Source organism: Rhipicephalus sanguineus, chromosome 6 (assembly GCF_013339695.2).
Source record: "Rhipicephalus sanguineus isolate Rsan-2018 chromosome 6, BIME_Rsan_1.4, whole genome shotgun sequence".
NCBI classification, from domain to species: domain Eukaryota; kingdom Metazoa; phylum Arthropoda; class Arachnida; order Ixodida; family Ixodidae; genus Rhipicephalus; species Rhipicephalus sanguineus.
The window spans coordinates 121,191,333-121,217,999 of NC_051181.1; the positions used below are offsets into that span (position 1 = coordinate 121,191,333).

Below are 26,667 nucleotides of genomic sequence, written 5' to 3' on the forward strand. Positions count from 1 at the left end.
TATCAAAGGAAAAATGCCTCCACAGTAACAATGTTTTATTTAACATGTAGCTATTTCAAAAAAAAAAACATTAACAGCCTGACTGGCAACACAACATACACTGCTATCTCCAGAACACAATGTCCAGGCTAGCACAATGCACATCACAACACAAGCAAATATCATGGCACAATGAAAGTAATGACTAGATGTTATCATGAAGAAATATGAGTTGCTCCACATGATCAGGCAGCAGGCGCTCCCCTCTAACAGACAACCCCCCCCCCCACCCCCCCTGCCACTGAAAAGGCACGCTCGCTTGGAACAGAAGTGGCTGGTATAGGGAGGTACATGGGGCAAAGCTTTGCCAGACTGGGAAGGTGCCTACAGTCCGCCACCAGTCACATGGGTCACTGTCTTTCTTCAGAAGTGGTCCCGCATAGTGAACCAGTGGTAGTGCGGCACGTTACGGCCGCATAATATTGAAAATGTACGGTTACATGATCGCCAACAGCGCTGCACGTCGGAGATGCACCAGCAATAAATCATATGTATTGGGGCGCTCGTCGCAGGCAGATATCGTGCCTCCGTGTACTTACGATGTTTATCGCTCCTCTCGGCAACGTTTTTAGCTATACGAACGCAAAAGAAATGTGGAAGACGAGTTATTTTATGCATGATAATCGAATCGCATATTCGAATTTTTCGAATATTCGAAGTTATCGAATATTCGAAACTTTTCGAATACACGATTTTCGAATCGAATACGAATATTTTGAATGTAATATTCGACGAATATTCGAAACTTTCGAATATTCGCACACCTTTAATATATATATATATATATATATATATATATATATAGAGAGAGAGAGAGAGAGAGAGAGAGAGAGAACTTCATTCGCACTCAATTTGATGTGATTCTTCATATACAGAAATAGAATTTGGTTAGTACTACACTGTTTTCGCAGATATTTAGGTTTGCGTATCTTATATTTTGCCTTGTTTGCACCTAGTCGAAGTAGTGTTCCTTGCGCATTGGTATTTTACCCACGTGGGAGACCTAAAGCCCGGTCGGCGAAAGCTCTGCAGGACCATCAATAAAGTTGTTACCAACCAACCAAATTATATAACTATTATGGTTAACATGTGAAGCACAAGTTATTTTTAAGTAAGAATTTGTGGTATTACGGGCGCAGTACATTATTTATACTTATCGTATTTGTATTTGCAACTTTGCGTGGAGCATGCGAACTTCAAATAGAAAATAGCGCAACAATAGAGGACAAGGAAGACCAAACAGGATAAAACAAAAAAACAAAAACCAGCGCTGAACAGCGCTCGTTCTGTTTGGTCTTTGTCTTCATTGTATTGCGCTGTTTTATACTTTGCCTGGAAGGCTCTTCGGCCTCTAAAAGTACGCCTATGCAAACCGTGTAAGCACACGTTTTCTTCGGAAAAAATATGGGTGAATATAACGTAAAAATACCCCGCATTTTTTCCTTTCCGCATTGGTCGTTAGCTGTTTATGATTGGTCAAAATTTTCTAGGTCATAGACACTGGCAGCTGCTCGTAACGTGATGCAAAAAATGACCCCAAAATTTTCCATTGCGTAATGACCTCTCATGCACGACTACATAAAAAGCAAGAAAGTAGGCTATTTTCAATACGGCATATTTTTTGTCATTGGTTCCTCGCCGTTTGTCAAAAAAAAAATGCGACGTCACGAATCTGTGAAATCTTGAGGTGTTAAAATTACGTGCGCACACTAAACAGTGCATTACTATGCTGAACAATACCTAAACATTTTTTGGAATAGCTGGACAGTGTCTCATTGGGAATGTAATTCAAGAAGGCTACCCGCTGATCACGTTGGCAGCGGCTACTTATAGCAGCTGGCGAGATGTATTCATATGAGTATAATAAACATTTTCAGTTGCATAACGATGTTGAGCTGTTTGTGCATGTGTGCAACTCTGTGAACTCATCCTTGCTGAGGGAGAGGGATAGAAATAAACAGCGCTGCATGTGTGTGCTTGTTTGCTGTCCGAGTTGTATTTTGCCTTGTAGAAGTCAATTCGAGATGACTCAAGATCAACTAGCCCGGCTGCGGCGGCCGCACTTTTGATGGAGGTGAAAATCTTTGAGGCACGTGTAGAGAACCTAGAGTGCGTAGGTTCTCTACCACGCACCGTAGAGAACCCACGGTGCGTGGTCGTGATACACGGGAGACATTCTCCACAGTAGAAGCGCAGGACAAATTTCGTTATATAATTAAGTGATTGCTGTGTAGAAGTAAAAGTTCGCCTCAGTTCATGGTTTCCCAGTGCGCAGCCGACAGTGACCACTGTAGAAAGTGGGGGGGCTCCACCCCCCTAACATTTCTCAGTGGGGGGGGCTGGCGCCCCCCTTGCCCCCCCTGGTAGATACGCCTATGCTTGCAAGCGAGGTGTGTGTGGACAAAGATGTGTCATCTACAAAACATAGATGAAAAATATAGCCTAGAGCATATTTAGACAGCATAAAACGTGGTACTTTGTGGCGTCAATGTCAACTTGGTTGTAAACAGCCTCCAATAACTACCTATGTCGCGAGTTTGTGTTGGCTGTCGCGCTCTTTGCGCCTGCTCTCTGCTGCAGTTGTCAAATGGGGTGCTCCTGTGCATACCTTGCCGCTAGTGCCGCGCATTGCAGTTGTGTGTGGTCACGTGGCCAGCCGTGTTTACAAAAACCACAATCTGGCCTTGTCCCTGTTGCTGCTGCCTGAAACCGAAGTACTGGGAGCTCTAAAAACGTCTTTAAATAACTAACTGTTGAACACTCAAAGAAATGTGGTTTGCAGCTGCGATAAGTGGGTCATTAGCTACTTATCGCAACAGAAAAGCATGAGGCAGAGTTTTTATGTCAGTACTCCTTTAATGCTTTTTTTCTATGCCATCTGTCACTGTTTCTTTCTCCATTCAAGTAACTTCATATTGTCCGTATAACCATGCACAATCACACGTTTGTTATTCAGCTATGTTATTCATTAATTGAATGTGATGCATCTCTGCATGCACATGATGCCAAATTTTTTTATGCTCTGCAACTTGCATGCAATCATAGGCCTCCACTAGCTTCGGCCATTGGCCAAACATGTTCTTGTGTACTTTGTCTAAACGGGGGATCAAATAAGTAAATAAACTGTAAGGTGAGATGCCGTCGTTCACGGTTCCTTGTTGACTGTGGCACTAACTTTCTTCTACAAAACATACCAGCTTGCCCTAATACCTTATTCACTGTAATTTGTGCTCACTGTAATTTGTGCAAATCTTGTGTCAAGGGTAGGGACGGTGTGTTCTTACTTTTGAAACAGATGGGTCCCTATTTTGTTCTGATGCTTTTTCTCGTGCTAGTGCCTTTTCGTTTTTCATCAGTGGACTGAATTACGGTATGGCCATATCGGTGGTCTTGAGGGGTGGGTGATAAGACTAGCATAGAATTGAGTCAAAAGTCATTGCTACGAAATAGTGGCCCTGTGTTAAAGGGACATTGAAGCAAAACACTAAATCAGTTTATACTGATGAGTTATTCCTTCAGAACATCCCTATAGCTAATTTTGCCATTGTACTTTCATTAGAAGAAAAGAAAATGAAGGTAAATGTTTTTACTTTTGAAATTTCGTGTCACCCGAATACCTGTGTGACGTCACAGGTTTCAGGGTCTGTTTCCATATTTTTTGATGCGGTGGTTTAGTAAAATCTTCCGAAAGTTCCTATTGGCCTCCTTAAAAAGCACAATGCAGTTCATTTTTGCCATTATAGAACTATGTAGGTCCTTGTACAAATGTCAAAATTTGTTGGTGCAATGAGTGATTGTGGGAACTTCAAGTTGGCATTGCCTTGCATATTTTTGCACATTTTATTGCTTACTAAATGTCTTCTCCTTGGAAGAGTTGTGGTGCTTTTGGTATTGTGAAAGGGTAACTTGCTAATGGGGAAAACGTTTTTTTCTTTGTTGCTCCTTCAACCTTTTTATTTTTACGATGTGCTGTGCATTTGTCAGAATGTGTCAAAACGTACGCCATTGCACTGCCGCAATCATCTGGCCTCATTGATGCACTGCGATCAGTTGTCAATTGTTTCAAATCTGTGGCATTTGCGCTTGCTTCCTTGTGCTGCCAGAAATGAGTCCCAGTACGACTATGCGGGTGAGGATGAAGAAGAAGAGGAGGAGATCCTGGGCTCTGATGATGACGAACAAGAAGACCCAAGGGACTATTGCAAAGGTGTGTGTGTGCTCCATTGCTTGTTTGGTACTTGCTGCCTCAGTGTCACGGGGAATAGCTTAAGAGCGCGTCACTTGCAATTGCAAAGTAGAATGTTACCGTTCTTAGTCATGAGAGACAAGTCTGTTCAAGAGACTATTGCAGAGCTGTGTGCCCTGCTGAAATAAGTTTGCTGTTAACTTTAACAAGCTCTAACACTCCTCCAGCGGCATTTTAAAAAAGTCTAGTGGACGTATTCACGCTTCATGCAGGTGGAGCACAAAAAACACGGACACTTGAAAGACTGAGACATACAGCGTACTTACTGTCCACAGGCAGTCTTTTTATTATCCATGTTTCTTGTGCTTCACCAGCCTGAATATGTTGCTGTACCAACTAGCTTGGATCCAGGCTCTATCTAACAGACCAGATGGTGTTGCGCTGTGCCTTCATCTAGAGTGTTATTTCGCATGTCTGTTACTGCTATACAGTGAGCGCCCTGCCACGGTGGTCTAGTGGTTATGGCGCTCGACTGCTGACTCAAAGGTTGCGGGATCGAATCCCGGCCACGGCGGCTGTATTTTCGATGGGGGCGAAAATGTTTGAGGCCCGTGTACTTAGATTTAGGTGCACGTTAAAGAACCCCAGGTGGTCGAAATTTCCGGAGCCCTCCACTCTACGGCGTCTCTCATAATCATATCATGGTTTTGGGACGTTAAACCCCAGATATTATTATTATTATTATTATTATTATTATTATTATTATTATTATTATTATTATTATTATTATTATTAGCTATGCAGTGAGCTTTTTACAGCTGCAGTTGCATGATGGAACACATGACAACACCGGTGTTTTTTCTTGTACATTCTGTTTGCAGGGGGCTACCACCCAGTGAAGATTGGGGACCTCTTTCACTGTCGATACCACGTAGTCCGGAAGCTGGGCTGGGGCCACTTTTCGACCGTCTGGCTTTGCTGGGACCTTGTGTGAGTGTCCCCTCCGATTACGGTTTCCACCTCACGTTCCAGTCTGGACTGCCTTGTGGGCAGACTATTATGAGCAAGCATACATTTTGCAGAAATAGGGAAAACATTAACCAACTTTTCATTGTAATTGTTGTAGTGCTGTCCGTAAATGTGTCAAATTTTGGCAACTTGAATTTCTTGGCACTCCATATCCTTTTTCAAGAAATAGTTGGTAATTTGTCAGTTTGTGTATTTTGCAGTAAATGATCCTAATCACTGTGCAATTAAATCTATTTGTTAAGTCGGTCACATTCTACATTTGAATAAAAAGAATCAAATTTCCAGGATCGAAACACAACCGCAATTTGTTATTGCTTATATTCATTTCAAGGAAACGAAAATTTATACATTTGACATTGCTCCCAGACTGTGGCTTGTGGAATGACTTGTCAACTGTTGTAGTGCCTTCAGCAAAGCGATTGCCTGCAGCAATACTTAGCATGTCAACATTAAATGAAGACACATTGAGTTTGCAGAAGGTTCAATTCATGCAATTCCGGAACTCAGTGTATCGTGCTCTTTCTTGGCCGCCACCTGGCAGAACTAGCAAAAATAAGTTGCATCCACGGATATGGACACAGCCGTGAAGGGGATAATGTTGCTTAATAATTGGTGCAGTAATAATAATACTAATAATAGCCTCATTACCGTAGTGATAATGAGATTTCCGATTATGAATGGCAGTTAATGCAAGAGTTGTCAGTGTGGTCCCACATTTGCAGGGCGTAGTAACGAGACACTGTAGTGAGGTAGTGGGTGGCTGTGTAAGACGCATAAACTTAAAATGTTGCTTTGATTGTTAAAATGTTCTTTGTTAAAAGGTGCTTTGTGATTGGCAGACGATTTTTTCAACTTTTGATTCTTGCCGGACAGGGGCAAGAGGTTTGTGGCTCTCAAAGTTGTGAAGAGTGCCTCACATTACACCGACACTGCCCTGGACGAGATCAAACTTCTCAAGGCGGTGAGTACCGTATTTTTTCTGTTTTTTATTTCTGTCATTATTATTATTTCTTTCACTTTTCCTTTTTCATGGTGATCGAGATAGAGTGGCTCATTCTATAGTACTGCACCTCCACCTGTCGCGATCTTTATTTAACGCAACCTCAGGTTCGAGACAGTGACACGGACGACACATGCCGAGAGCGGGTGGTGCAGCTTCTCGACGACTTCAAGATCTCCGGAGTCAACGGGACCCGTATCCTTCTATACTTTACTGCATGAGCATGGGTTCTTGCTTTCTTTTTTTTTCTTTTTTTCATCTGCTGTAGTGTAGGTGGTCAAAAATGAACTTGGAAGCATCCGTTATGGCGTGCCTCTCAATCACAATCCTTTTGGAACGTAAAATCGTAGAATAGCTTTAATTTTTTTCATGTTCAGCTCGTAATGTCCTTGAGCGCTGGTGGCTGTCACTTGCAGGGCTGGTGTTTACAGACATACCCAGTAATTATTCTGGAGTCATCGTGTTGAATAACAATTCACATGAAAGTTTTTCTGTCATTTTATTCTGGTAGTAAAGTGTTTGTTTGTGAGTGTTGAAGTTTGTCATTGCAAGAAATTGCGGCCCACTTTGACTGCTGTTATGCAACTCTTTTACTGCATCTTGTAATGTAGTTTCAACTGTGTTGCTCTCGACCTTGCGGTGCTTTTGACCTCCTTAACGGGACTCTCCAGATATGTGCATGGTTTTTGAAGTGCTGGGACACAATTTACTCAAACTGATCATTCGGTCAAATTACCAGGGCATTCCACTACCCAATGTGCGAACCATCATCAGACAGGTGAGCAAACGAGAGCCTCTTTCTATGGGGTACATTTTAGCGCAAACTGTGAAAGAAAGCACGGGAAAAGAGTAGAGGAAAGCAGAAAGGTTGAGCGCTTTCCTCTACTCTTTTCCCGTGCTTTCCTTCACAGTTTGCGCTAAAATGTACCCCATAGATGTCAACCAACTCGCCCAGCAACAAGCCTTACTCGAGAGCCTCTTTGGCTGGTCGGTAAAGTGTGCTTGCAAGTTGCACTTTCTCCATGTTTGCTCAATAATACAGTGTGTCCTCAAACCTGGTGCGTGATCGTATTTTGGGATTGTGACGCTGGCAGCCTTTGTACATGCTTCTTCACGTGCCTGCAGAAATTATTCTTTCCGCTGTGCGAGCACGGTTTTCGCGTGCAAGTTTCATGTGTCTGTGTTGCCTGCGCATAGCTTTTCAGGCGGGTCAATATGCTTGGCATCAGCAGCCCCCTTTTATGAAGCCGTGCACACAGAAAAACAAACAAGAAAAGCACAAAACACATGGGACCTCCCCTGCTATTACTTGACTTTGAAGCTAGCAATGAGTGCAAGCATTAAAATTTGACTAATTTAAATGAAGGCATGGCACAGCTATTACTTCGCATGAATTTATTCATGTCATTTGAAGTTGGCATTGCTACTTATGCATTGTCCCCCACTGCAACAGCTCTTTAGCTAGGGCTTCCCACTACTGAGATTTATGTGGCTGGTTCGGTATGTGCCACGACTGCCATATTTTGAGGGGGGTAAAATGTGAAAGGTTTAAGCGTAAAGAACCCCAGAAGGTCGCGATGAATTCAAGCACCCCCACTACGGTACGCCTAATGGTCGGATTGTGGTGTTTCCACATAAAAATTTCTGATTATAATTAATCTTTCGTTCATTGGAGCTGCCCTGACAAAGACTTCTAAGAACAGCCCCAGTGGCATTCCCTATTGAGTGACTTTCCATCACGTCAAAGCTCCATCTTTACCTAAACGTTCTGTGTTGTAATTGCAGGTGCTGGAAGGTTTGGAGTACTTGCACTCCAAGTGCCAGATCATCCACACGGACATCAAGCCCGAGAACATCCTGATAGCCGTGGACGACGCCTATGTGCGCAAGCTGGCCTACGAGGCCACCCAGTGGCAGAAGATGGGGCTCCGCCTTCCTGGTTCGTTGGGTGAGCATCTACCATTAAATTCTTTTAGAACTCTGCAGTTGTCAATTTCACGATTGTGGCTCCATTATTAGAGAAAATAAATGTAAAGGTTTGCATTTTTTGATCCCAGTCGGCCACCGGTGGCACGTTACACGCATTTTCCTGCTGGTGTCGTTGTGCGTCTTTATCGTACGGAGTGTTCGGCACGGTGCTTTCGAAAACTTGCATTACTTGTTCAAAAGCTGCAAAGTTGGAGCGTAATGGCTGTCTTGCTGCACTAAAGATAGTTTGAGCATGATCTGGTTATCCGAGACTGCCTTAGTTCCTCATGCCTATATACAGCGCAGTTTACTGAAATTGGTGATTTCTGTGTCTGCTATAATGAAAGTGATTTTTACTTATGTATTGTTAAGCAGTTGCACATAGCAGTTAACGCTCCCACTCTATTGGTACTTGCAGCAACAGGAGGCTAAAAAAAGGCATTTTGCCAAGGTTTATTGTTCACCCGTGTTTATGTATAATTTATGAAACGTGAAACACTAAGGCCACAGCAGGCTGTATAAGAAAAGTACACATTATTTTGAGCAATACAATGGAATCTCGTTGACACGATTCCATGGGCATTAAAAATAAATGTATCCGAAAATCTCATTATTCAAAACAGAAAACCAACAAGTCTGAACAGGCAAGCAGAATGTGTGAAACAACAGCCAGGAATGGCAACAAGATCAAGCACAAAGCCTGCACTGCAACGCCAATGCATGCGCCAATCGCAACTGTTTGGTCATGTGATTTTAGCGTTAGTTACTCTTCCTTAAAACAGATGGCGCTAGGGTGTCTGTTGATGCCTGCCCGTTTCATAGGGTGAGGCAATACGTACAATCCAAAACTGCAAACATTGATCCCAGAGGCCGCTGTACTGCCGCAAGCTCCGCGTGGCCGTAGTGCCCCTTAGTGCAGAAATTGAAACCCCGCGAAGTTTTCAGATGTTTTCGCGATCGTATTAGCCAAGCCCACACTATAGCGGTAGTTGTCTTCCCGTCCACTTTATCGGGTACTTCTGTGCATGCAAACCTGGAATTAATATAAACCATTAATGTTGAATGAAATAAAGAGCGCGAAAAAACGAGGACGAGCAAGGAACAAACAACACGGGTGCTGTCGTTCCTTGCTCATCCTCATTTTTCATTGTTTATTTCGTTCAAGATGGAAGCACACCAACTCGCCCAACTAACCGTTTTGGTGCATTAATCCTGCCCTGGAATTAGTCGTACTAATTAAAATGCTGAAAGCTTCTCATTTTCACGGCCTCGTTCAGTGAGCACGGCCCCCAAGGAGCTCCGCACGGTTCCCACGCTGCCGTCCGAGGGTGCCGCCGGAGGTGCCGGGGCAGCCGGTGCGGGCGGGGGTTCCGCCTCCAAGATGTCTCGCAACAAGAAGAAGAAGCTGCGCAAGAAGGCCAAGCGTCAGCAGGAGCTTCTTGAGCGGCAGATGCAGCAGCTGGAGGAGCTGGACATGGAGGAAGACGAGGAGGAGGGGGGCCACGGGGAGCAGGAAGGAGGCGGCTCCCTCAACGGAGGGGGACCGGGTGGCACCACCCCCGACATGCCCCCGCAAGAGGGTGCCCTGCTGGGAGACGGCATGGACTGGGCCCGAAGCGCCGAAGGCGGGGACCCCTCGTGGGCCGGCGGCGACGTCTGCAATGGTCACCGAGGCGACGGAGCCGCGCGGACCACTATGGGCCGTTTGGAAAGGTCCGAAAGCACCCTGGCACCTCCCACACCCACTGCGCAACTGCGGAGGGTGGCCTCCTGCCCCGGTGAGTTGTTGATGCTTGCGCTTGCCCGCTTCTTGTATCATTCATATGCTACGGGTGTGAGTGTGGCCTCCATACCGTACTTTCTCAAGTATAACCCGCACCTCCAACTACAAGTCTCGTTAAAAAGAGAGAGAACACGCATATTGTCGTGAAGTCTATTCCCTTGCATTATCTTGAAGCAGTTCCGTGAAACCAACTAGTGCACCAAAATTTGTGTATAACCGTCATTGACTTTAGCTTCAAATTTTCTTTATATTTCCTGCCAGTCTAGTAATGCCATCCAAATGATGCCATCCTAGCAGTACAGTAGAACCCCGCTGTTACGTTCCTCACTGCTGCGTTTTCCCGGCTGTTACGTCGTTTTCCGCCGGTCCCGGCATAGCTCCCATAGGATACAATGTATTGGGAACCCCGCTGTTACATCGTAACTGTCGGACCGTTCCCGTATGATACGTCGCGAAGTGCGCTCGGAGCCGACCGAGTTACTACCGAACAGAGCGGCCATGGTGCATTTTCACGCAGCTTGGCCTGGTTTGACCGTAATATTAGCCGCATGAGAGGTGCAAGCAACAAAATCGTTGAATTGATGCAAACAAAAGCATGGCCTTCGAGATTCCTACTGCAAAGATGGCGTCTATGACGTAATTGGTCGCGAAAGCAAGGCCTTCGAGATTGGCATTTACTATTGACAAAAGCATAGCCTTTGAGATTTGTATTGCACGAACATGGCGTCTATGACGTAATTGCTTACGAAAGCAAGGCCTTCGAGATTGGCATTTACTTCTGCCATCGCATTGGCGTAGACTCATCATCATCGTTATTTGTCGGAGGACGGGAGGAGTTCGAGCTGGTTGGAGCTCGCATGGTCGTGCGCGCGGTTCGCAGTCGGACTCGCCCCGCTGGTCGTGATTGCGTGTGCTCAGTTCTTTCATGCCTACAGCTGTTGGTATTAAAAAAATCACATACGTTGATTACATTTCTGCGGATGAGGTCTTCCGCAGCTCCGCGTTTCAATACATCGACTAGATCGCGGCTGAGCGTGCTAATTTTCGTGCTGCTCGTAAGCATTGAAATAAAATTCTGTACCACTAAATATTTTGTCGTTTTTCCTGTTTTTCGGCTCTTACGTTTCCCGTCTCTTACGTTTATTTCCTACGATCCCTTCAAAAACGTATCAGCGGGGTTCTACTGTATCATGGACATTCTAGCAATGTGCACAGCCCTTGGGACCTGCAGGGTTTTCCATGATCTGCTGGTCTTGTGGACTGACAGTACACCAGCCTGCCGAGCAGCTACTGCTGTACTGTGCAGTTATGAAGCTAGGGTAGCAGTGCACCATGATGAAGCGTGCAGCGCTAAGAGCTGAGGGGCACTGACAGTTAAGAGGGGGGGGGGTCTCAAAATAGCAAAAAATCGTAAAAAAATGTCAATTTTTGGATATCACAATTTCGATGTCTTTATAGTCAAAATTAAACTCTGGAAAAATGTTATGCTATGGCAAAATAGCCTTTCTTTTTCTTACAGGCTCAGCAGATCAAATTACAAATGTTCTCAAAACTTGAGACACTTTTTTGTTAAGTGCCTGTGCCTTACCGAAAATTTGAGGAAGTTTTTATGAACAGATTTAAACAGTCTTGGCATCATTCTTTTCAGCAACAACTGAACTACAGGCTAAAGCTTTTTTTTTTTCACAACCTTGATGCAGTTGTATTTGATAAGTATCAGGTAATTACTGGAAGCTAATTTTTACCTTCCAAGTTTGAAAGTTACTTCTCATGAGTGGTAGAGCTGTTTTGACATCAAATTTGTTTTAGCTTGTGAGGTGAACCACCTAGTTCTGAAAAGTAATATTTCGTATTATAAATTACTATAATGGCCTCTAAGAAACTACTCAATTACAGTGTAAAAATGGGGGGTTGCAGTGGCGGTGCAATTTGTCATTACTTCCTTTCTAAATGAGGTACTACTTGAAATCTGTTTCCAGATATTTGAAATAGCTTCAAAAGTGCTCTTAGTGAACATAGACAAGGACATCCGTTTGTGTCTGTGTTCACTAAGCGTACTTTTGAAGTTGAATCAGCACCAACTAGCCTACCTTATAGCTCTCCTCAGATTTGAAATCTCGTTTCAATAATACAGGATATAATTTTGTGTCTGTGTTCACTAAGCGTACTTTTGAAGATGAATCAGCACCAACTAGCCCACCTTATAGCTCTCCTCAGATTTGAAATCTCGTTTCAATAATACAGGATATAATCTTGTGTCTGTGTTCACTAAGCGTACTTTTGAAGATGAATCAGCACCAACTAGCCCACCTTATAGCTCTCCTCAGATTTGAAATCTCCATTCAGTGATGCACATGCATGCCAATTTTCATTAAGATAGGATAATAAATAAAAAACTTTTTTTAAGACCCTCATCAGAGGCCGTCATGACCGCAGTGCCGATCTGGCCGTGGCTCAGGTGATGCACCTAATACAGAATGATACTGTAGTACTTACAGCAGTGCCAGGGCAATGTTGTCTGTTGGTGGAAGTTGCAGAGTTGCTTGCATCTATACATCCCAATTCGGGCTTGTGGCCACAGTGAAAGGGATCTCCCAATGAAAAAAAAACTTGATATAGGGGCACAACAGCTGCGCCAATTGTGCCAATTTGATACAATTCCTTATTTTTGCACCAAGCTGAGCCAAAACCATGAAATTTGTTGAAATTGTGTCACGCTGTGCCAAAATGCCCAACCAGCTTCAAAATGTTCTCAGTTGCGCAAATTTTAGCGAGAAATGGAGACCGCGTTGGTCATCTGCAGTGTGGGCGTCATCATCCAATACAGACGCGCAGACCCTCACCCTAACCCCCCGCGTAAGAAAAGAAAAAAGTCAGTTTTACCGCAAGGATGAAGCAGTGAATGCTATAGAAACAAATTCTAATGTTATACGAAGTGAAGCTGGCAGCAAACTTTTGTATCCGATCTCGCGTAACTCTACAAAACGTTGGTGTAAGAGAATACGGCCGCGCCAGGGAAAGATGCTCTTTCTGCACAGTGTTTTCGCATTGAGAGCGCAGCACGTAGAAGGGTATGCGAGCCGCCCGCTAATGGCTGCTGAGATAGCGCGCGTGCCAGCGTTCGCGACCGCGCCCATAGGATCAAAGTTCAAGGTTGCTGCTCGAGCGACACAACCCCCTCCCCCCCTCGCGTCTTTTCATGTTCGTTCCAGACGGCTGTGGCGTCTCCTCTGCTTCGACGGCAGGCCTCTCAAGCCAGTCCCTCTCCGAGCGACTGAGATGGGCTGGCTCGTTTGATATCTGCTTGAGCCGTGTTCGTCGCTCGCACTCTCGCGCTTTTACCCGCGGTAGAACATACTATGCGCGGGTGGGTGTTATCAGTTTGGACTTCATACGGGACATGATGGCAAAAAACCGTCAAGAGTGTCCTTATAATTGCTATCACAATAAAAAAGGACAGTGGTTCTCAAATTTCCTGATGCTTGGTTTATTGAGTGCAGAACGCTTTTTAAGCCACTTTCGCCCCAGTACGCTGGTGTCCTGCGGAAAAGTGTACTGAGATTTAGAAGGGGCCATTAGTACTAGCTGTCAGGGACACAGCACATTTTGTTCCTAATTATGCATTCGTGCGCGTGCTGTGTAATTACGAGCCCTAATATGATTGCCGACGTCTGAAAAATTATTGGCAATCATTTGGAGCTGCTGTGTGTGGCATTTCTGCGGCCTTGAGAAACATATAGACAAAAACTTAAAGGGGTACTGACACCTTTTTTCGAAGGCGAGTGTACTCCGCCATACTAATATCCTGTATGCAGAGGCGGCTCTGAGCAAGTGTGAAGCTCGGCAAATGCTGATTAGATATTTAATTTTGATATTAAAGTCAATTTTTCCATGGCGCCCCTACCGACATCGACACTAGCTTGACGTCAGGCTACAGTACTAATTCTGGTGACTTCACGCAGCAGTCTGGCTAGTTGTGATGACGTCAGGTACCGAAACTTCCAAGATGGCCACTTGTGCGTCGCCAAAACATTCAAAATGGCCGCTTCTACGTCACCAACGGAGCCACGTTGCGGAGCGGCCGTGGAAATGTCACTGTATATTGTGTGAGCACGTGACGAGAAGCTCATACCGTGTTGTGACGTCAGGGTACAGTAGGAACCGAAACTAGCTTTTAAAAACACACTGTAATTACTTCTTCAGGGTGCACTCGTGCTTAGCACTACCTTTTCTATACCTGGCGACAACTTTCTGTGGCAGCACAGCTAAAGCTACGTGGGCGGAGCTTCTGCACATGTGTTACTACGCCAAGTAGTCCGTTCGCGGGCGATTTCGGTTTTGCTTTCGCGAGCGCATAAAACATGTGCGTTTCCACACGAGTATTCATCGCTCATGATGTTATTTGGGAATTTATGCAGATAGTTTATTCACAGATATAGTCGAAATCTACCACCTGACTTGATATACTTAAGCATGCAGCACAAATACCTAGAATCGTTGCGGAGCTCTTCTGCAAATCAAATTATATAACGCTAATGTGCTGGCGGTTCAAGTCCACGTGCAAAGCGAGCACCATTTAGTATTGTTTACATTTCTTTTTTGCGAAAACGATAAATATTTTGCACTGCGAAGGAACGCCGGAATCAGCTTTATTAAAGCGGTCGGTTTCATTTTTCAAAGAAAAAAGAAAGCCACGGCCCAGCAGTAACTGCGCAATCGGAAATCTTACGCAAAGGTAGCAAGCCATGTTCTGAATTTCGGTGCGCACAGGGTCGACATCGTCGTTTTCCTACATTTGGAGACGCTGTAAATTTCTGGAGACGCTCACGTCATTTTGTCGGGGGACGCGAAGGCATCGAAAGGCAGCAGATATCTTGGCCACGACCAGTCAGGAGCGGGCGTCTCACGTGTGTGATTATAGAAACGGGTGAAACGCGTTCCTTACTCCCGTGGTCAAGAATGCTTTTTTTGCAAATTGAAAATCACGCTGTCAGTCGCATAATAGACATGAACGCGTCTGTTGCCGAGGCAAAGCTGTGCATGGGTGATTTTGTCACCGTAAATCGCTCTCATTCAAAACGCCAAAACACCTCCTGCCGTAGACGCCGACGGGCACGGTGTTAGACGCAATCTTCGGTGCGACTGTATCAGTAATAGTAGGCAACCGAAATACCGACCATGTATGCAACGCATTTTATGAAATGGGCCACTTATTTTACGTACTGTTTCCAATCGCAGTTTTGCTTTCAAGCGGCTCTTCTTGCTGAAGATTGAAGGTCACCGTCGTTACTGTCAAGGAAGCTATCGCGATGAGAGACCCACTTGCGATGGTGGTATCTCTTGCACACTTCTTTCTCGGTGATAGTATGGGCAAATCAACAAAATAATTCACAACGCACCGCTGTCTTCGTTACTTTCTGGCCGATGAACACAGATCACCTAACGAACACGCGTGCTCATTTGCAAGCTTCGATGTGCACCTGACGCAACCGAGCGACGCCATCGTTGTTGAGTGGGGACGGAAAACGTGAAACGGACACCAGAAAACCTGAAAACTCGAAAGAGCGAAAATCGCTAATCCTTTACAGGATTATCATTCTTACTTTCAACGCAAGCAATCTTGAACGTAATACCTATTTCTTTTCTTTTTATGTTTTCTTTTATGCTACGTATTCTACAAAAGCTAGCGTTCGCGGACTACATACAGAAGCGGAGTAAAAAAGTGCGTGGTTCGGCTGCGTAGCCTTCGCTGTGCTGCCACAGAAAGTTGTCGCCAGGTATAGGGTCTTGAAGGCTTGGCCTTTCGTTCGCCGCAAAATAACGACAAGTGAAAATTTTCGTGTCAGTACCCCTTTAACGCCAGTTTTCTCCACCCCAACTTGCTCCTGCTTCACGAATCTCCCGAATTTCGAGGTTGCCAATTTTGCAGGTCCACATTAGCATTTGCAGTGCCTGTCGAATTATTTGACAGGCCCTGCAAATGCTAATGTGGACTTAGTCATTGTTCGTACTATGGTGTGGCTCAACACACTGCTTTTATTGAAATAGCCGTGTTCACGTGCACTGTGCACGAGTTAGCTGATCTTTAAGGGGGGAGGCTACCTTCGGATACCAACTTTTTTGTTTATTGAGATATCTTAATGAAATTTTCATGATAGACTCACAGCAAAAGCATTAGAAGAATTACAAAATTTCATGAAGTTATGTTCACTGGTTCTCAAGTTATGGCAGTATGTCAGAATAATGCACATGGTTCTCTTATCCCAGGCCTGGAGAACTTTCAAAAGGTACTGGAACTGTGAAATTAACTGTGATGATTCCCAGATTGATACTTCAGGGGGTAACAGAGCCCTTTTTTTGAATTTCCTTGCTGAAAAGTTTTAGCAGACCATCAAATTTAGTGTTGGTGATTAGGATATTATCAATCAAATTTTGGTTAACTATAATAAATAACAGACACAATATATTGAAAAAATGGGCTTGTCACCCCCTCAGAAATTTATTCAAGTACATAATAAAAAAAAGACTTATGGAAATTCGATGAGTGGTTCCAGAGATATGGCTGGGATAAGCAGCCTCACTAGCCAAAAAAGTCATTTTGAGAAAACGACGTTTGAAAGTTTTGAGCACATATGTAGTTCTAAAATGATCCTGCAGCATAACTGGAGGTGTCCTTTGGCACTCTCTTTCTTTTCCGCCTTTCCATCTTCTCTAGTGATCGATTCTTAGCCTTTTTCAAGCGCAGAGAATCTTTCTCGGCTGCCCGTTATATTGTAATGTGATTAGGCCATATGCTGTGGTGCTTTGCCAGCTTTCTTGTATTCGTGCTATCACTAAGTCTTTATTGCAATTGATCATTGAATAATTTTTATAGGATACTAAGAGTGGCTCTCATCATGACAGCCTATCCCTTCCTCCTAAATAACAGGCAATTACGGCCAAAACATTGGGGGAATAGAAATTCCTTAGCTGTTTATTCAAGACGCGAATTGGGCAGATGTAAGTTCATCTCCCTGCTTCACTCAAGCTCACTTGTAAACCTCGACTGTGATGCGCTTCACAATTCACCCGGTTGCGGCGAACACGGTTATCTGCGAGGCTTTTATTTTTTTTTTTCAGATGATTCATGAGAGCTTGCGGCGATACCACGCACGGCTCCAAGCGCGCCTAAATTGCATCAACAGTGCTTTGTTTCACCTCGAAGTGCTCGGCCGCGGAGTCCGGGAAATCTGCACGCGATGTTCTGGGTCGCGGCATTCGGTGACGATGCGCAATATCCCTAGGTGCGGCGACGAAAAATCGGCGCGCAACGTGTTTGGTCTCGCATTTCGGGACGCCGACGCGCGGCCGCTGCGCGACGAGCTTGGCTGTGGGGTCCGCTGCCGATGCGTAAAATTACCATCCGCGGTTCCGAGGAGCCGGTGGGCGATGCGCTGCGTTGCTTACGAAGAAGCACACTGCCGCGGTTCCTCTAACGCGTTGTTCTTGCCCGCAAAGTTCGAGGTTCGTCTCGCACGCCGGCGCCGTGAGCCGTGTTAGGCCTAGCGACGACTCCGAGCAGTAGACGCGCCGGCCGCGGTGCCCGATGTTTGTTTCAAAGTACGTAATGCGTGGTCGCGAGTACAAGGAGTCGTCCCGCGATTATCTTCGTCACTACGTACGAAGTGTTGATAGCAGAACCTCCAACCGCTGATCCGACGAGTCAACTAAAGGGTCGGACCGAGACGCGCGCTTACGACGTTCGCTACGAGCGCGGCGTGCCATCGTAATCTGATCGGGCTTCCGCTTGCAGCTCCTAAATAAACCTAGTTAAGTTCTACGTGATCGTCGACTTCGAGCCGTGAACACATAACGAGTGCGAACGCGTCATAAAGACCGCGACTTTCGACAGCCGTGACCTCGCGAAGCGCAAGCAGCAGCCATGGCAGCAGCCGACGATCCCCCCGAAGCGCGCATCGGACCAATGGCGAGGCGCGCTGGGGCAACATGGCGGACGCGGCCAATCGGAGGCCTCGAAACGACCTTCGGACATTTGCTTTTTGTGCGCTTGTTTTCGAAGGGAGGAGCCAGCTGAGGCGGGGAATTCGAAGACGGAGAAATGCTCGTTCCGACGAGACCAAAATATCGGCGAACGGTGGCGCCGTTGCGGAGTTATTATTTTTTGAAAATCGGTGTTTTTTTGCGATTTCCGCAATAACTTTCGCCACCGTGGCAGGCGTAACAAATTTTTTAAATTACTTCTACGTGGTTTTTGGTGAAGATATTTTGGAATCTGATAGAAAAGGGTCTACAGAAACTGAAAGTGCGATTTTCAAAAAAACCGATTTTATGCCATTTTTCGCGATACGAAAGGCGCGTCCCCCCTTAATGGTTTGTACATATGTTTGTTTTCTTTTCTAAAAGTGAGCCCTCTTTCTTATACTGCTCCAAATTTTGGATTTTATGCTAAAAAATTCAGGTTTTTTTTTTCATAACCTGCTCCAAATTTGGACCTTTGTGCTCCAAAAGCAACATTTTGCTGCTTCAAAAATTGCTCCGAATCCTATTTCGGCTGTTGCACCCCTGCTTGAAAGCATTGAAATAGAACTTGCTTACTCATCTATTTGACTATAAGGCAATTTCTTTAATTTGAATCTTGAGCCTTGAAGTCACTTCCTGCCATACATGCTATCCTGAGAGATTCAGTAACTGTAGCAATATGGTGCTGCGGCCACCAAACTATAAACCAAATTTAAATGGCGGTGTGTACTTCAGCCATAAATTTGCATTTTCAGTCATGCTTGGACTGGATTGGGATTGAATTTCTCTACTGCAGTTGACTCTTTTTCACAACTTGTACAAATGAGTGAATCAGGCTCGAGAAATTTGATCTTGATCTGGCTCAAGCAGCGTCTAAAACGCATCATTCACCGCTGCACAGGCACCAAAGCAAACGTTAATATACTCCTCGCAGTCAGTGGGCCTTTGTGAGAACAAAGTGTGCATGTCCTATTGGTGCATATTTGCCTTTCTGATTTCCTCTTTGTTGTCCTTGTCTAGAAAACCAAAAACCACCGGAGAAGATGGCCGATCCTGTGCATGAAGTTTGTAATATATCTGTAAAAATAGCTGACCTTGGAAATGCCTGCTGGGTGGTAAGTTGATTCAATTCCTTCAAATACTTATTACCTGCTTCTTTTTAGCTTTGACATGCTTTCGGAAAGGTTTCGTTGTATTCATAGGCACAGTTAATATGATGAGTTGCTTGGAACACGTAGTGCATTAAATAATGTAATCCCACTAAGCAATAGGTAGGTATATTATTGTATATTAACAAGCCAGAGAATAAAGTCATTAGCAAATGTAAAGATAAATCTTTGCAGTACAGTCAACCTGTATTAGTTCAATTCTAATGGAACCTTGATGTTGTTTTATGCACATTTGCTGTAAATTAAACTTCCTAATCCACAAATGCTTAATCAGTAAAGGGTGACTTGAGTAAATCTTCCCAATTTTCTGTCCCCTCGTTTAGTTGATGTCAGATTATGTACAATATCGACAACTGAAACATGGAGGAAGAAATCTCCTAAGTGTAAAAGCTTTCGTAGGCGAAAACTCTGAAGCTCCAAGTCACACCGCTAGTTTCGTGGTTAGGTTCAGATGCTGTAACCAGTGTCCGTGCATTGACGGTGAGATACAGTAGACTCTTGGTGAACGGAAATATCTTAAACGGAACAGCTGCCCCTAATATGATTGGTTTCGTGCTTTGATTCTGCACCGTTGCACCACTCTCAGTAAAAGGAACCCCTGTTAAATGGAACACATTTTCTTGGTCCCTGCAGGTTCCGTTTAACGAGAGTCTACTCTAGTTATCTACGAAACGGGATTACGCCTCGGCAAGCGACTCGTTTTTGCGCTTGTTAAGTAATCATTGATGCGGTGTTGATTACGGTTTCAAAGGGGATCGCCGGATCGCCATCTGCTTTTCACCTGCCACCATGCAAAGTGAGCTCGGAAATAAACATTCGAAACACATGGTGGCTCGCATTTGAAGACAGGATTCTAAAATTGGCTATCAATCTTTAAAATTCATTTTCGGAAAAACTAAATCACTTGCAGCTGAATAGTTAAGCATATATATCATCAGCGTACCCAAGAGAACATGTGTTGAAAATTTTATTGAGATCAGTGAACGTAGAAAAATAAGAGTTCCCCTTCAAATGTGTCCAGGTCGTTGTAACCAATTCGTAATTGGAACTAGTTCTCGGCTTGTGTTAGGGGCGAAGGTCCTGCCCATTCAGCGCTACTAATTCTTCTGTGTAGCTTCTGTTCATTCCACATTTGCACACAGAAAGATCTGAGGTAGTCTTTTCTTGTTCACCCACATGAACCGTAGGTTTTGCTGCCCTCCTTCGAGTGGGCGAGGCACGTGCAAATAGGTGTTACCGTTCGCTTGTGAGGTTGCACACCTGTTCTTATATGCATTTGAACGTGACAGTGTTTTAATTGGTGTTTTATTTACCTGCGGTTTTTAGGGGCGAAGCTCCCCTTAGTCTAACCTTGTCACGTCTCCGTTGTCCGGCGTAACCACCTTTGCAAACTGCCCACTACTTCGTCTTTGCAAACATCCCACTACGATCCATCACCGACCATAAAGCCGTTATAATGAAGGGGGAACGGAAGCCACCTTTGCAAACTGCCCACTACTTCGTCTTTGCAAACATCCCACTACGATCACATCCCATCACCTATCCATCACTTCACCGACCATAAAGCAGTTATAATGAAGGGGGAACGGAAGCCATGTCTAGCTACCACTTACGATCAATTAAATTTCTTGTATAAATATTAGGGGTGTGCGAATATTCGAAAGTTTCGAATATTCGTCGAATATTACATTCGAAATATTCGTATTCGATTCGAAAATCGTGTATTCGAAAAGTTTCGAATATTCGATAACTTCGAATATTTGAAAAATTCGAATATGCGATTCGATTATCATGCATAAAATAACTCGTCTTCCACATTTCTGCTGCGTTCGTATCGCTAAAAATGTTGCCGAGAGGAGCGATAAATATCGTAAGTACACGGAGGCACGATATCTGCCTGCGACGAGCGCCCCAATACGTATGATTTATTGCTGGTGCATCTCCGACGTGCAGCGCTGTTGGCGATCATGTAAACGTACATTTTCAATATTATGCGGCCGTAACGTGCCGCACTACCACTCGTTCACTATGCGGGACCACTTCAGAAGAAAGACTGTGACCCACGTGACTGGTGGCGGACTGTAGGCACCTTCAGATACCCCAGTCTGGCAAAGCTTTGCCCCATGTATACCTCCCTATACCAGCCACTTCTGCTCCAAGCGAGCGTGCCTTTTCAGTGGCAGGGGGGTTGTCTCTGTTAGAAGGGAGCGCCTGCTGCCTGATCATGTGGAGCAACTCATATTTCTTCATGATAACATCTAGTCATTACTTTCATTGTGCCGTGATATTTGATTGTGTTGTGATGTGCATTGGGCTAGCCTGGACATTGTGTTCTGGAGATAGCAGTGTATGTTGTGTTGCCAGTCAGACTGTTAATGTATTTTTTTCCAAATAGCTACATGTTAAACAAAATATTGTTACTGTGGAGGCATTTTTTCTTTGATATTCGATATTCGATTCGATATTCGAAGGTGGATATTCGTATTCGATTCGTATTCGAAAAATTTGATATTCGCACACCCCTAATAAATATATACAGTGTTTGTCACGTCTTTGACGATGTACTGGGCTATCGCTTTGATTACTGCTGGGTGAAACCACTGAAGATTTCACGGTGTAACTATGATTGCTTCAGGAGCTTCGCCCAAGCTCTTCATCATTCACCCGTGGATATGCTGTGAATTTTTTTCTTCATTTTGTTTTTCCATCTGTAGCATCACCACTTCACCGAGGACATACAGACGCGGCAGTACCGTTGCCTCGAGGTCCTCTTGGGAGCTGGCTACGGCACACCTGCCGACATTTGGAGCACAGCCTGCATGGTGTGTGATCACTGCTTGACCAATAATGTACAACCAGATGAGGACAGTGAACACGTGAGACACGCGGGCACTAGCTTGCAACACTTTGTTGAGAACTAATGACTGCTTGAGAAAGGGCTGCCCCAATATGCTGGGTTGTGCTCAGCGATTTTTATTGTATTTTGAAGGGACATCAGAGGGAAGCACGAAGTCAAGCTATCTCTATTGACAGGTTGTTCACCTAGAAGTCTCATCACTTTCTGTGTGTGAGTGTGGGACATAGTTGCATAGAAAATTGGTACTGAAAGTCTCGCTGCTCCTCCCCAACTTTTAGTTGCCTGTGGCCGAGACATGCGAGTTGGCGTAATCCTTCAGTTGACTCCCCCTCTGCGAATTGTCCAGTGCTGACTTCCCGGGACAGGTGTTGTGACCAGTAATGGGGGATGCCGCTTGGATTGTTGAAATCTCTAAAGTTTGAATCTCTAAAGAGCATCATCTTGAGTTTCTTTCTTCTTCAGTCAAGTGACGTGTTCCAACAGGCAGGGTCAACCGTGTTGAGCTTTAAGAATAAGTAACAGTGCAAGATACTGGTATTAAAAGAGCAAAGATATAGCTCATGCAAAAAGAAAAAGAAAACGAAGTACGACAATGGTGGGCACGTGTCGTGAGAGTCCTTGCCCTTGCTGGTATAAACAGAAGCTTAGAGATGCACTGCTCTGAGCTCTTGAGGCATATTGTCCTTCATCGTACTTCAAGCGCAGTTTGTCTTACGTTGAAGCCTTTGGGTTCTGCAACTGGCAAGGGGACAAGAGAAACGATTTTGTTTCCTTCCCTTTGGCAGTGTCTTGCGTTGTTACTCGTCAAGTTATCTGTGCCAACTGACTGGAGTTTGTGCCCTGTAGGACTGTTTTGAATCTGAGCTTGCGAATCCGGGGCTGCTGCTCTTACCTCATGCACTGCTGTTTGATCCCGTTTCCTCAGGCATTTGAGCTGGCCACAGGCGACTACCTTTTCGAGCCGCATTCGGGGGAGGACTACAGTCGAGACGAAGACCACTTGGCCCACATCATTGAACTCCTCGGAGAGATCCCCAGGCACATTGCCTTCTCGGGCCGATACTCCAGGGAGTTCTTCAACAAGCGAGGTCAGTCTACCACTTTCTGGGATTGAATATCGGGGACAGTCATTGCCGAGTTTGCAGCTTTTTGTGTCTCCTTGCCTCGTACGTAATTTTTTTTAGCTCTTTTGGGTCTGTGGTACTTTAAAAGCTTCGTTCCTTGCCATGTGCGAGTTCCTCTTTTGTGGAGGCCACGATTGCAAAGTACCAAACTGAAAGCACCCGAGCACGGACTTTCTGAACGTAGATGAAATTAAGCCATTCAAAAGGGCAATATCGGGGTTTAAATGAACACAAACACCAACTTGTTCCATTGTTCGTTTTCAGTTTTCTTGTCCCTTCTACTTCCCGGCTCTACTGACTGATTTGATGTTCAGCTGTCAGAGGTGACAGACAGCCACAGTGTGGTCAACAGGCCTTCCTCTTCTCTTACAGTTGAACTATCTCTCTTTTCTGCAGCATTTCTTGCCACAATCCTGAGCATCGAGTTGGCTGCGTCAGTTTCAGGGTGGTTTTTAAGAGAAAGTTCTTTAAGGTGGAGGCCCGATCGGATGCTGCTCGTGATCGTGCACATATGCCGTTTACGCCAAATGTGCAACTTGCGCCTCCTGCATCTCTGTCGCTGTTTGCAGGGGAACTGAGGCACATCAGCAATCTGAAGCCCTGGGGCCTCTACGAGGTGCTAACGGAGAAGTACGACTGGACCCCCTCGGATGCACAGGCATTTGCCGATTTCCTGCTACCCATGCTGGCGTACGACCCGGCCTCGCGGGCCAAGGCCTCCGACTGCCTGCGGCACCCGTGGCTCGCCACGCAGACGCCGCCCAGTGGTGGTGCCGGGAACAACAGCGCCTCCTCCGGCCCCCGAGAGGAGACCGTCGTCTCGTCGCGTCCCCCTCCCTCGTCGCCGAACCAGCGTCGACCCCCGTCGTCATCCTCGTCGTCCTCGTCGTCGTCCTGAGAAGGCCGCCCCTGCTCGTTGTCTGTGTGTTGTGGTGTGTTCCAACAGAGAAGGACTTGCTGCATTATGGGGACGAAGTGCGGTTGACGGCGGCGGCGGCAGGGGGGCTTATCAACTCCTCGAGTTGAGCGCGTGCTGCGGAGTTTTCTGGGAGGGGGGGGCAGAGTGGTGGGGCAAGGAGCAGGTGACTCTGGATTGCGCGTTTCTCTCTGTAAGGCTGCAAGTGCTGCTGCATATCTGGAACCTTTCGTTTAGAAAAGACTTGGCCGCTTTCTCTTGGCTCGCTCGTTCTGCTCGGCCCCGCCCGCTCGTCAACTGGCCTGTACATGAACTCAATTGTTCCCGCTTCCCATCCCCTCCTTTCTCTCTCTTCATTTACTCCCAAACATAGCTGCAACAGATGGAACTTGGTTACCTGCCGGTAAAGCAGGGCACAGTTTACAGTAGTACTGCTTTCCCCCATTTACCCTTATAACCCGGCATTGGTTAGGCCTTGAGTGAAACTTTGGGGTTGCGTGTGCAAGAATGTTTTGTGTGGCCCGTGCAGCAGCAGCAGCAGCTTCTTTTTTTTTTTTTTTTTCTGCAGGTTTCGCAGCCGTGTCGGTGACATATTGGTTATCGTCATCGACATTCTAGCAATTAACTGCTCCATTGTAAACACCTTGAGGACGGACGTTTCTCCGGTGTGGCTGCGACCGCGCTTCACCAGCGTAAAAGAAATTGCAGCGGCGGCATGTGTCCTTATTTTTTTTTTCTGTCCCGCATCTCGCAAAAATTTTTATAGCACTGTGTGCAAAAAATTCACCAGCTTCATGTAATTAAATGTATAATCTGCTGAACTGCAGGTTATGTAATATTCTTGTGTTGGGTTTTCAAGAGGGATTTGCGGGGACGGTATTCTTCAGTGATCACTTTTTGGTTTTCCACAAGATTATGAGGAACTGCGCGGTATACACTGGCATCTGCACCCGACTGCATTCCTTACCTCATGCTGAGAATTGGGAATGCTGGTTTGGGCTGTTGATGCAGAATCGTGCAGAATCTAATGAAAGTGATTGCCCAAGAATGATACCCTTGTTCTTGCTTACTTGAAGGTATGTTGAATTCTGTGCACAGGTGTGTGTTCATTTGCACGAATACCAGGTTGCCGCATTGTTTTCCGTTAACTGATTGGAGCAGGTTTATAAGTGCCGGTTTTAGCCATACTTTCACGTACCCACTTTTCAGCTGGGTTGCTATGGTTGCTTGCCCGAGCGAGAAACTGCTCGTCGCGTTGCATCTTTGGTCAAGTGAAGTTCTTTTCGTGACGCAAGAGCTTGGTCTACTGTGAAGACGTAAGAAATAAACATGCGATGGCTCCCTTTAATTCTGGATTTAGAGATTCTAACTTGGTTTTTGGAGTGGGGCGTTGCAAATTCTCTCAATTTTTTTCTCTAAAGTAGTTTTACTAGCCTACTAGTGGTTGGTTTTCCTAGACATTCACTTGACATGCGGATAGAATGGTATTGTGTGCAGTTGCACGGCTACATTTGATTAACAAGATCGTGGCTTGCCTGTTGGCTGCTGTCCCTATCCAGAGCAACTGCAGTTAATTACGCGAGCTTGTACCTAACATGGGTTAATATAAAGGTGTCCACTTGGCCATGTTGCTGGATTCCGATAACTGTGCACGACCTTACTTCCTGAAACCTTTACATTGCGGCTGCTACGGTGCAACCTTTTGCCGTAAGTTTGCCCCCTTGTGAAATAGCTTGCGGATAACTCGTCGCAGAAGTGGTGTGTTGGCGTCTGGCTGGAGCTTCGTTGAGGTCTTGTATTTTTGTGCAAAGTGTCTGTGGGGGGGAGGGGGGTTAATGGGGGGTCGGGGGGTCATTTCCAGGCACGTTTCAGCCTGGCTTTATTAGTTAGCAGCTGTGGACTGGACACTTGAACCTAGTTGGCACCTCGGTAGCTTTGGAACGTTTTTCTTTTTTTCGTAGTTCGCATGCAATGTGTACCTCTTTCGGTGCCTCTGTGCACCCACGTGACATGAACTGCGTGTCGACGAGGGCCCAGTGTGCATTTTTATTCCCCCAGGGAGGCGTTCTTTGCTTTTTGACACGTGTATCGAGGTGTGTATGCTGTATGGCTGCGTAAAAAAAAAAAAAACTGATGAATGAAGTTCAGGGGTTGCACTTCCTTTTTTTTTCTTTTTCTTTCGAAAGTGCTTTTTAAGTTATGCTAATAAAACTCGCCAAAGAGTAAATTGACTGGTATTGGTGCTTTGTTTATGCCCCAAGATGGATGCCTGTGTCTGCGGAAGTTACCAAGAACCACCTGTCATCGGTATAAGCCCGACTGCTTGCAGTGCCCTGAAACGTGCGACCTTCTTGAAAGTTTGAATCTACAGACCAGCAATTTCTTCTTACAGCTTCTTACTTCGACATGCTGAATGGAAGTGTCTTTGTTTTCATCTATTGTCGGCTAGGTATGGACTCCAAAATGTGTGCAACGTTTCCATTGCATTTCATTCTCCTTGGGGGTGCTAAGCACTGCACATAAACCTCACAAGTGCTACAACTGCACAGCAATGTACCGGGTAGTGCATCTGGCTCC

At 45.3% G+C, this 26,667-nt stretch overlaps 1 protein-coding gene across 2 annotated transcripts in view; it reads left to right on the forward strand.

The window, feature by feature from the left end:
• The window catches only part of LOC119396292 (SRSF protein kinase 3), a 30,499-nt gene extending 4,331 nt beyond the window's left edge, over positions 1-26,168 (forward strand). For both annotated transcript variants that reach the window (XM_037663442.2, XM_049417031.1), the window contains 11 exons: positions 4,143-4,246; positions 5,107-5,215; positions 6,128-6,215; positions 6,362-6,449; positions 6,926-7,032; positions 8,040-8,202; positions 9,500-10,000; positions 19,045-19,139; positions 21,908-22,015; positions 22,976-23,138; positions 23,744-26,168. In XM_037663442.2, coding sequence (XP_037519370.1) covers positions 4,143-4,246; positions 5,107-5,215; positions 6,128-6,215; positions 6,362-6,449; positions 6,926-7,032; positions 8,040-8,202; positions 9,500-10,000; positions 19,045-19,139; positions 21,908-22,015; positions 22,976-23,138; positions 23,744-24,072 — 1,855 coding nt within the window. In that variant the 3' untranslated portion in view covers positions 24,073-26,168. The remainder of the gene's footprint in view (positions 1-4,142; positions 4,247-5,106; positions 5,216-6,127; positions 6,216-6,361; positions 6,450-6,925; positions 7,033-8,039; positions 8,203-9,499; positions 10,001-19,044; positions 19,140-21,907; positions 22,016-22,975; positions 23,139-23,743) is intronic.
• The last annotated feature ends 499 nt before the right edge of the window (positions 26,169-26,667 follow it).